At 37.5% G+C, this 12,286-nt stretch overlaps 1 protein-coding gene across 1 annotated transcript; it reads left to right on the top strand.

Annotated features, from left to right (window-relative positions):
* The first annotated feature begins 2,687 nt into the window (after window positions 1–2,687).
* On the top strand, window positions 2,688–11,545 carry LOC112573765. Its single transcript, XM_025254356.1, has 2 exons — window positions 2,688–2,868; window positions 11,328–11,545. The coding sequence occupies exons 1-2, from the start codon at window positions 2,742–2,744 to the stop codon at window positions 11,543–11,545; spliced, it is 345 nt and encodes a 114-aa protein (XP_025110141.1). The 5' UTR covers window positions 2,688–2,741.
* The last annotated feature ends 741 nt before the right edge of the window (window positions 11,546–12,286 follow it).

The following is a 12,286-nucleotide window of genomic DNA, read 5'->3' as shown; positions in this document are numbered from 1 at the left end:
CACCTTGAGAGCATCCACGAACAGATGTATTCCAAGAAATAACTATACACAGAGGTAGAACTTGCCAATGAAGCCTTGGCCATTTAAATATGAGTACAGGCTTATAATGTACATACAGACATTTGAAACACGAATGTAAGCATTTGCTCACCCACACACACACACACACACACAAACGTTTAGAGGAGCAGTCTGACAGGCATACAACATATACTGTAAGACAGACACTCAAACATGCGGTCAAAAAATTTATTTACAAAAATCCCTTTTCATTCCTTAGAAGTGCCCACGTCCTCTGTAACACGTTCTCTGTACACCGACACCCTCGAGGGTTGCAACACCGTAGGTTTGGCAGAGAATGACACTGGCTTAGCTTATCTTGGTTCACAGTCGGATTAGTTGCACGACTGATGGACTGCTATGAGGAGAAACAAGATTTGCCGACGTGTCATCTTGCCCGGTGTCCAGTCACTTAATCCCCAGACACTTCATCCCCGACACTTCATCCCCGACACTTCATCCCCGACACTTCATCCCCTAGACTTTTAATCCCCAGACACTTCATCCCCAGACACTTCATCCCCGACACTTCATCCCCGACACTCAACAACAATTTTCATATCATATTGTTGAAGAACATTAAATTTACTAGCTTATATGAACTTTAACTAATGTTGTAGATGTTCAAATGACGTTGAAGTTAATAGCATGATTTGAATTTGAATTTCAGTTACATTTTTCGCTGACTTCATAATTTTTATAGTTAAGGATTTAGTTTAGGGATTAAGTGTCTGGGGATTAAAAGTCTAGGGGATGAAGTGTCGGGGATGAAGTGTCGGGGATGAAGTGTCTGGGGATTAGGTGACTAGGAACCATCTTGCCCTGACATTTATCGCGGGTTGTATGGCTGTACAAGGGCTGTGTAGGTGGAAACAGGAGACGATAACAACAGAAAATTAAACCCTGAACTAAGTGAGAGGGGTCATGAGACTTGCCTTAAACTGCAATGTAGGGGGTGTGTATGTGTGTAGGTAGTCGTTGAGCACAAAACGACGAGAAAGTAACAGGAACACATGTGCGTACGATTTATAGGAGATGCACACGCTCGTATGCTAACATCACAATGCACATGCACTTCACGCACTCTAGACTGTGTGTACAGGTGGGTAGCATATTCTAACAAACACACGAACGAACGGGCACACTCACGCGCACGTGCTCGCACAGTCACCCCCTTACACACACACACACACGCACTCACAAACAACAATTTACATTCAAGAGAACGGCCGATCAGACAGACAGACAGACGGTTTAAAATGTTACGTTGACTTGAAGCTATTTTTTTAGTCCCTGGAACATTCACAGTTGTTACTACAACACACATAGACCTGTTATCGAAAGGGAAGACTTGATGGACTGATGGGGTTAGGTGCTGGGGAGAACTGGAGACTGGAGAAGGATCACGATATTTATCCCTTGCTTCTACATTGCGAAAAGGTTTCCGTTTTCTTCAAACAGAAAGAAATATTCTAAAACATAACAGTATAGTCATCCGAATGTCCGTCCTTTGCTAAACAATCTTTGGTTATGAAATAGCACGAAATATGCATGTATGTGTATGTGTGTGTGTGCGCGCGCGCGTACGTGAGTACCTGTAACATACTTTTGCTTGCATTTTTTTTTTTTTTTTTTTTTTTTTTTTTTGCCACAAACCACACATGTATCTAGAACAACTGCTGCTCATGTTTAAACATCCAGTTTTGACTGACGAGCGTGATAGGAATCACAGTTTTAAGGAAGCATCCTGCACAAAGCTCCATACGATATTGACAATTTTCATTTTAGGTGGGAAACTAATTTAAAAACCAGAAAAGCATTGTAGCACAAGTTTATTATAACATACGTATGACAAAAATGAGAAAAAAATGTTAAAAATTCCTGTCAGTTTACAACATAAAACCCTTTGAACATAGCAGTTCTCACTGGGAATTTTTGAAAGAAATTAAGATTTCATGTCCTACGACAAAAGTAGGCTGCTTGACTCCTCTACTCTCATCTTGGATTGGGTCTTCAATGGCACCAGGAGCTATAACTTTCATAAAAGAAAATGTAATTAATATTTAATTGTTCAATTTTTATAACAGACTTATGGACTATATGTTCTATCCTGACAATAACCTCATGGCAGCTGTACGATCTTGTGAATACAAAGTTCTGACAGCTGGATGTTCTGTGACAGTAAGCTAATGACAGTTGTATGTTCTTCTCTCAAACCAAATTCATGACAGTTGTACGATCTCATGTCAACAGCTTCGAGCTTACCTCCGTGTTTGACTCCGGCTAGTCTGTAATTGTGATGAAAGAAGGTTCATGCCACCAACTGTTGATACCACATTCATGCAACAGTTACAAAATATCTGTGGTAGCAGGTTTTATTCTATTTACATGGAACTGCGCACTTACCTGAGAAATTGCATCTCATCAATCTCATTTGCATGTTATTTGTCACTAAGAAGGTCGCAAAAGGTTCACGGTTTTTTTTTTGTAGCTCATGTAGCCTCTGCAAGTAGTCGAGACTGTAACAGAGGGTTTGACGTCAGAGAAATAAAGACTGTAATAGAAAGGCTTTCTCATTGGTTGTTGAGATGCTCGCTTGATCACGTGACCAGCATATAGGTCAGGTGTTTCAACAGGTGAATGTACTTTACGAAGGGGAGCAGACAGGTGTGAAGACGACGATGGCTCCCGCCGCTTGGTTGTCGCTACTTCTGCTGGTGCTGACGGCACAGGACACTGCTGACGCCCAGACGCCCTTCACTCCTTCCACTTACCAGACTGCGGTCAGCTTCTCCGACGGCATTGAGGGTAAGTCCTGACACTAACACTTACCGGCCGATTGCTCAAATCAGAGAACAGGTGCACAAGCAGATTGAGTAAAATAGCAGCTCGTAATACAATGCATACAAACAACTACAAGGAGCCACTGACGTGAGCTGGGTGTCACACAAAGACCAATTAAGGGTAAACACGACAATAAATGCTACCTCTCCAGAGTGAGTGACTATGTATTCACTAAAAGTCAAGATAAAGTACGATTTTGTCCAACATGAGGGGGACCGATCATAGTACGAGTAGGACATTTATCGCCGCGGTCCCCGAATCGCACCTTTATCTCTTCTAGTGGAGGTAAAACTTCATTTGTATTTTTTAGATGGCTTTAGTACAGATGAGGATGAAACACAATTATGACTAAATGTGGGTTACTTAAGTTTATTTCTTTAAAGGCACATGCATCACGCAGTCGAAGGCTTTCTTAAGATCCAGAAAGCCTATTGCTATATAACTTCCAAATGGTGGATCCTCCATGACTTTCAATGTAAAGCATATTTTCTGGCATTAAGCAAATAAATTACTGTACTAATAATGAGACCTCTAACTGCATAACTGCATCCCTCGTCGAACTTTCCAGTATCAACACATTATACACGTTAAAGTTACAGATTTATAACTTTTAACAGCTAAGTATTTTTTCCAGTTCTTATGCAAAATTTCCAGTTACTAATGAATTATATAAGAGTCAACATACTAGGATTAGTAACATTTGGTATGTTCCCTCAATATGTTTAAAGGTATCTTAACAGGAGATGAAAGTCAGTTTCTTGTATTTCGTTTTTATTTCCAAGGGAGTAAAGCTAAAATTGTAGAGGCCCTATGGTCCTCGACAAGTAATAAGTAATAACTATTCTAAAGTTAATAAACGATGCAATGCTTCATTAGACTATAGGTTTTTTCTCTGGCTGGTACGTTGTTTAAATGGGTTTATATATATATATGCAGGGATGGGGAGTAGCTGTAGCCTAGCTACAGCTACTGTAGCCGGCTACAAATTTTGTAGCTTGTAGCTTAGCCGGCTACAAATTAAAAAAAAGTAGCTTGTAGCCGTAGCTACATTTTAGAAAGTAGCTGTAGCTTGGCTACATGTTGGCTACTTTCACGACTGTAGCACTCTAGTAGTGTACAAAGTATAATGTCTTTGGGTTGTAGATTTGCATCTATATTCCAGAATGTTCAGCACGGCAGCAATGTAAAAGATAGAATGTCTTTGTGCGAGGGAGGAAATGATGTTCAACAATGTATCAATGTTCACAGTAAAATGTCTTGTGCGAGGGAGGAAATGATGTTCAACAATGTAGCGATGTTCAAAAATGTCTTTATTGCGACGAAATAGAATGTCTGTGCTAGAATGTTCGAGGGAGGGAGAATAAATAGCAGGCTGACAGTGGTGTGGACCTCTTTGTGAATTGGAGAGAGAGAGAAGTTAGGCCAGCTGCTGAGAAAACGATACTGAATTAAAGAAAACTTCAGTGTGGAATTCAATCTCTGTGTTATTTCTGGTACGACAGCCACTCTACGTAGCCATTTGACGTGTTGGTTACACGACCATTCGTCGACAGCGTGTCAGCAAGACGACGACAGCCACTGCTCTCACTGCTCGGTGTCTTGACAGCCAGACACCACGTGACTCGCACGCTCAGTAACCGGAAGTACCGGGTCGTCCATGTGGCGGGAGCGATTTGAAAAACGAAGATGGACGTAACAATCAATTTCCAGCCTTATTTGAAATTTTTTACATTTTGCGAAGCCACAAAATGTGGCTATAGTTTCAAATGCAAGAATGGGTGCGACAGCACGAAAAAGTACTCAACGAACAAGACGTTACCGGCATCCCTGAGACAACTACCTTCCTGATGTCTGGATTGTCACAGAATGTCAGTGAACTGGACAAATATCCCACGGTCAAACAAATTTATTTGCGCACCAACACCGTCTTGCCAAGCAGTGCTGCGGTTGAGAGATTGTTCAGTCTGGCAGGACTTATCATGACAAAGCTGCGCACTAGCGTGACAGCAACTTCGAGGCCAAAGTTCTGGTCAAATTCAATTCCATGAAGGACTAAAAGAATGTAGATTTGTTTTAAGGTTACCGGTACACTCCAAAAATTAAAATCCATATTTTAAATATCTTTAAGGGTTTTTAAATATAGAGTAACAAAATAACATAAATATAGCACTTTAAAACTGTTTTTGAGTACCTAAAGTGAAAATTGTGACTTTAATCAACGATTTTGTTTCAAAACGTACAAGCATTTTAAAAACAAATTTACACAATACCATAAGTCATATACCAAAGGTTTTGGATTTTTTGTAACTTAGAGGCACTGATAAAAAAACTGATGCATAAGCCGTTTTGATATCTCAAGATTTCTAGGAGATATAAAAAATCAGACATGGTACCCCCCGACTCAGTGTGAATGTGGCAATTAAATATTTAGAAAAATGTTAATTTTAACAAAAGTAATGTTTATATCATTTTCTCAAATGCATCACTTTGTAGCTTATGCATTTCTAAACAAAATTGCAAAATTTTACTGCTGTAGCACAAGCCAATCTTGAGAAATATGTTTTTATAGTTTAGGACTGGATGTCAAAAACGACAAGCAGAGAAATTCAAGCTTAAAGATTTAAAATAAATATATCTTGTATCAGATCATTTTTGAAAAATATATTTCAGTGTTTATATGCTACATTTGACATCCTACTATATAATTAAAGTCTATTCTAGTATGCCAGGACTATACTTTTCACCCTATCAGCTTTTGGAAACAATTAGTTTGTGTTCTTTTCTTTGTTTTCAGTGTCAGTGTTAGAAAAAAATGCCTTATGATCTGCTTGCCTACATTAGATTAAGCAGTGTTTACTTATATTCCATGCAAACTCATTTATTTCAATGGTCTGTTGTTCATTGTCACAGTATTGATAAGAGGTTGACATTTTTCATCACCACATAACCTAACTTATTGAAAATTCCACCAGGTACCTGATACTTAAGCATCTGTTTAGTTTTCATTTCTAAGTAATAGGGAACAAATAGTTATAGAAACAAATGTTTATCGGAAAACTTATATAATTTCTTTTGTCACTAAAACAGGATGAGGAAAAAGATCCAGAAATGTTTAATATAATCGTAAAATACGTGTACTTATTGTGTGAAAAAGGCCGGGGGAGGAAGGGGGCAAGGAATGAATGAAAGCATTTATGGATTCACTAAATAAAATTGTCGGTATATCGCAGTTCTCCGTTTCATTATTATAATAAAAACTTTGTAAAGCAAGTAATAGTGTTTTGTGTGTATGTTTGATGTTTGTGTATGTTGCTACAGCCAGCTGGCTACAGCTAATTTGTTATAACATCACGCTTTTAAAAGTAGCCAAAAGAAGCTGGCTACATTTTAAAAGTAGCCCAAAGTAGCTGGCTACTTTTTGGAAAATTGTAGCTGTAGTGTAGCTGGCTACATTTTGAAAAAAAGTAGCTGTAGCCTAGCCGGCTACAAATTAAAAGTAGCTTGCCCATCCCTGTATATATGAGCCTTCGCACTCATACCCGTTAACACAACTGTTTAATAAATATTTATTGCAGTCTACGTACGTATGCTGCCTTCGTTTAGTAAATAATTAATTCTCATCAAAATGAGGCATAACTGCTTCTCTCAAAACACTTTCTACTACTTTCTGCGATATTCGTGTTCAACACCAAGGTCGAATTTTGCCCACTTTTTGAAAACAAATCTGTGGATTTTCTTCCAGTCCTCATATAAGACTCCTGTTACTTAGAGTAAACATGCTAGACAAAGTAATTTTTTGTTTCCCCAATATTCTTGGATGTATCGTAACAGACTGAGCTGTTTAATTGAATTTTATTTCCACATGAAGGAGGCTAAGAGAAGAAAGTTCAACTGATTTTAAGTTCTACGCTAAGGCTGGTACACAAGTTATAAATTAGTTGAATTTATAAAAAGCCTTTGTCTCATTTACCATTTCAATGTCCTCATAGATGATATCTCCATTTTCTCTCTCCAAAGAACACATGTTCTTTGCTAAGAAGTTTCTACTTTCTAAATTACAGAAGTATTTACTTGGTTTTTCTCCATAGTATATCCACTGTGCTCTTGAGCGAACCATCATGCCATTTAGCTTTTTTTCACGTATCTGTTTTAATCTAAGTTTTTTTTCTTCCAATATCTGCACAGCAGTTTGGTTTAGACTCCTGCTTAATTCTAATTCTTTAATTTCTGTAAGTAATTGATTTTCTTCCTTTCTTTCCTCTTTAGCCCTAAAGGAGGAGTACGCAATGGTTTTTCCTCTAATTTCCATCAGCAGTGTTTCAAAAAAAAGTTGGTCATCTATTACAAATTCAATGTGTTCATCAGTAATATTACTTATGTTGTTCATATTATATACTGGCACTGCATATTGTTGCTTAATATCAGTGATCAGCTTTCTGATGGTATCAATGTAAGTATTATCCCTCAGTAAGGAATTGTTAAATTTCCAATATTTTTTAGGTCTGTTTTTTGGAATATTTGACTTGAGTCCTAGTTTAACTATGGAATGATCAGATTGATAGCCTGGTAGAATTTTTACATCCCTAACTTCAGGCATCAGTGATTCTGAAATTAAAAAATAATCTAGACGACTTTGCTGGGTTGAATTAAATCTCCTCCAGGTGTAACATTTTTTATCATGGTAGATTTCACGCCATATATCTATCAGTGCTAAATTTATCATAGTTTCTTTTATCTTATTACGGCTTTGTGGGCGATTAACGTAACATTTGTAGTTTCTGGCATCTAGGTTCGGGTTTAAAATCACATTCCAGTCTCCCCCAACAATGATTTCTAAATTTCCCATGTTTTCAATAAGCTGGAAGACTTTTGAGAAATAAAGTGGCTTATCTGTATCACTGGGGCCATATATATTGGCCAGCGTTATATGTTTTCCTAAAAGTTCCATATCCAATAGTATGTAGCTACCCTCAAGATCTCTGATAATATTATGGATTTTGTATTCACATGAGTTAGCTAAAAGAATGGCAACACCCTTACTATTTGTGTTATCACCTGCTAAAAAACAGTCATATCCCCAGCATGATCTTATAAAGTTTTCAGAATCAGTTTTCCAATGTGTCTCTTGTAAAAGGTATATATCAAACTTCTGTTTTCCTAAATAATCAAATACATCTTTGCGTTTCCTATGGTTCCCAAGGCCATTACAGTTAAAAGAACAAATATCAACAGATTTCTTAGTTATACTGCCAGCAGAATATAACAGAAGTAGATTTAGATACACTGGTTGAAAATGCAGTAAAATTGAATAAAGGAGAAACTAATTCACTGGAAGGACCTATCACCTATGGGGAAGCACTTACAGCACTACGGTTAATGAAGAATAATAAAAGCCCTGGTAGTGATGGATTTACATGTGAATTTTTCAAGTTCTTCTTTAAAAATATTGGCATCTTCATGGTACGTTCAATTAACCACGGCTATCTAAAAGGCTCCTTATCCATAACTCAAAGACAGGGTATTATATCCTGTATTCCAAAAGAAGGGAAACCGAAACAATACATAAAAAACTGGAGACCAATCTCTTTACTTAATGTCACTTATAAAATTGCATCCTCATGTATCGCAAATAGAATAAAAAAGGTATTGCCTAAAATAATTCACACGGACCAAAAAGGTTTCATAAAAGGTAGAAACATTGGGGACAATATACGTCTGATATATGACCTTCTGGTGTACACTAACTGTAAAAAAATACCTGGTTTACTACCGTTGGTGGACTTAGAGAAAGCGTTCGATAGTATATCTTGGACATTTATTGATAAAGTACTGAACTTCTTACATTTTGGACCTGATTTGAGAAAATGGATACACACTTTCTATTCTGACATATCCTCATGTGTCTTGGTAAATGGTATACAGGTAGTCCTCGACTTACGACGTTGATCCGTTCTTACGCGGCGTCGTAAACCGAATTTCGACGTAAGTCGGATCATACGTTCATACAGTATTGTACCATAATAACAGTACAGTACTGCAAACACTTAGCCTATCCAAGCACCTATCCTAACACAGTACCCTACATAATTATCAATAAACATCAGTACAGTAAAATATTGTGCAGTACAGTACGCATCGTTATCACTGTCGCCTTCATAGGAGCAGATCCTGTCACGTGTTCAAGGATCTTTATCCTTGATAATCGTAGCGACAGTCGAGCGACTAAGTCCTAGTGACCTGCCAATTTCTGTTGCTGTTTCCCCCTTCTCAGATTGCCTTAGGATATCCACTTTCACCTCCATGGTGATGGCCTTCCTTTTCTTTGATGCACTGACCTCGTAAGTCGGAATGAGCGTCGTAACCACGAAACGACGTAACTCGAGACCGTCGTAACCCGAGGACTACCTGTATACTCTTCATGGTTCCATATATATAGAGGTGTGAGACAAGGGGACCCCTTGTCGCCTTATTTGTTTTTACTATGTGCAGAGATATTATCTACTATGTTGCGTGAAAATGAAAATGTGAGAGGTGTAAAAGTGCAAGATAAGGAATTTCTATTATCACAATTTGCAGATGATACTGCATTGTGTCTGGATGGAAGTGAAAAATCATTTACAGAAAGTGTTAAAATTCTCACTGTCTTTGCAAAGATGTCAGGTCTAAAAGTGAATTATGAGAAAACCCAAGCTATATGGATAGGCAGTAAAAAAAACTGCGGTATAAGGTTTCTACGTGATATGAATTTCTGTTGGGATCCAGGAATTTTTAAATATTTAGGTATCACTTTCTGCTTGGACGTGGACCGTATTGTAAGCTTAAACTATGATGATAAACTAATTGAAATAAAAAAAATTACTTTGCTCATGGAACAAACGTCAGCTTACCCCATTTGGAAAAATAACAGTTTTAAAAACCTTAGCCATGTCAAAATTAACTTACCTATTCCATAACCTACCTGACCCTGAGGGCATATTTTTGAAAGAAATTGAACAGTTATTTTTTAATTTTCTATGGACTGGAAAGCAGGCTAAAATAAGTAAGAAAGGAGTATGTCAACCTTACATAAAAGGGGGTCTGGAAATGGTTAATATTTATTACTTCCTATCTGCAATGAAAATCAGTTGGCTAAGGAGACTTTTCTACAACAAGGCAGTATTAAGGGAATCTACATCATATTTGTATCCTGAACTTGATAAACTACATTCGCTAGGTAGTGAATTTGTGAATGCATTAATTAATAGAATACACAACCCTTTTTGGCATGATGTCTTGAAACACTTTAAAAGATTGCATGCAAAATGTACACCTGCAACTATTGATGAATTTAATGCAGAATGTCTCTTCTACAACATAAATATTACTATAGGCAACCACACAATTTACTTTAGTGATTGGCTACGAGAAGATATCTACAAAGTTAGACATTTACTTAAAGAAAATGGTGACTATCTCACATACCAGGAGTTTCAGCTAAAATTCCCCAACTTGACCACTAACTTTCTACAGTTCCCAGGAGTTCTAAATGCAATTAAACAGTTTCAAAATAAATTACAGATCAAAAACATTAAAGGAACTGAGGAAAGAAAAGAAAAGGTATGGGAGATAATTTGTAAAGGAAATAAATTGGTACAATTAATACTTGGAAATTCTGACTCCCTACCTTGTGGAATTGTGAAATGGAACTCTACCTTTGAAAAGATACCATGGATACTTGTATTTAACAAATGCCATAAGACAACATCTGATAACCAACTAAAATGGTTCCAGTTAAGAATTCTCCATAGAATTCTGCCAACTAACAGGTTTCTCTTTATAAGAAAGATTGTTGATTCCCCCAAATGTGCTATATGCCTTAACGATGAAGAGACAATAAGTCATCTGTTATAAATGTCAACATGTTAGTGTTTTCTGGAGAGATTTACATTTAGTCATGATTGGGAAATGTACAACACTAAGAAATTTTAATTTTTCTGAAAAACTTATTTTATTTGGTGTACAGGACAACATTTGTACGGACAAAGTGTTAGACCTAATTATCTTGTTAGCAAAATATTACATTTATGTATGCAAATGGAAAAACAATATACCCTCTATACATGCCTTTTTACTGATTGTAAAATACAGATACAATACAGAAAGATACCATAGTATTTTAAGTAGTAAATTGGACCTATTTGAAGCTATTTGGAAACCATATCAAAAATTAGTAATATAAGCACAGTTAGTGGAAGCTAGGATGCTCTTTTTCATCTCTTCTCCTAGTCTTTCCTCTTTATTCTTTTCCCCCCTTCTATTCTTTTCCCCCTTCTATACTGAATGAATGCAATAATCAATGTATAAATGTCATATATGTTGTATTATTGAAAAAAAAATTAAAAAATAAAAAAAATAAAAAATTAGTTGAATTCTTTCTCTACCAGCCAGCGGAATCTACGAGTGCGATGATGTGGTGTCGCCACGATACGCTTGTCCCAACACCAGCTGGACCCTCCTCCCTGCCTCTGACGGGCCGATGTGTCTTCAGCTGGTGGACACTTTGGACTCGTCTTACGGTGCGAGGCAGTCTTGCTGGAACATGGGCGGGCGACTGCTGACTATTACATCAGAAGCACGCCAGAGAGCTGTGGAGAGTGAGTAGTGGTCAGTTGTTGTGAAAAAAAAGTCAGCAGCAGTGTCTGATGCTTTTACCTTCTCTTACATATTTGTCTTCCTGCTAAAGTAAAACTACTACGCAAGCTTTAGTAAGCGAAACTGGTTCACAGACTTCGTAACAACCACACCGTGTGTGTGTGTGTGTGAAAGAAAGAGAGAGAGAGAGATTTTATAAAGAACAGCATTTACCTGTATTTTTAAATATAATTTATGTGTGTATGTAGATTTTATTCCATTTCGATACGCCGGAGAGCTATGGATTGGTCTCACAAGACTTTATAACTATGGACCCTTTTACTGGCAAGGGATGGATCCCTGTCAATCACTGAGTGTAAGTAGATGGCTGTGGTGTTGGCAGCATATACAAGTATAAGTCTGTGCAATTAAATATAGGTCTAGTTGACCCATTAACATTAGCTCCTCCCCATGAACGTGCATGCACCTTGTAAACAATAGTGACACTGAATGAGTCAGTGAGCGAGTCTGTTCATCAATTAGTCCGTAGCAACCAGTTTAAGAAACGACAGACAATTCTTGCATTGTTTGCAGTATGTGAATGACTACTACTCAAGCATGATCAATCATTGCTGTGGATACGATTGCACCTACCTAACCTACCCTTACAGCTGGGAGCTGAGCTTATTCCATTTCTGTTTCCACGTCTTGACATCTCCATCGTACTATAGTATCCTGGACTAGGCTTTGCCAGGCCTCGTAGTGGACCTCT

Source organism: Pomacea canaliculata, linkage group LG10, assembly GCF_003073045.1.
Source record: "Pomacea canaliculata isolate SZHN2017 linkage group LG10, ASM307304v1, whole genome shotgun sequence".
Lineage (NCBI taxonomy): Eukaryota > Metazoa > Mollusca > Gastropoda > Architaenioglossa > Ampullariidae > Pomacea > Pomacea canaliculata.
The sequence above is the reverse complement of the archived record's forward strand: the minus strand, read 5'-3'. Positions and strand labels throughout refer to the sequence as shown.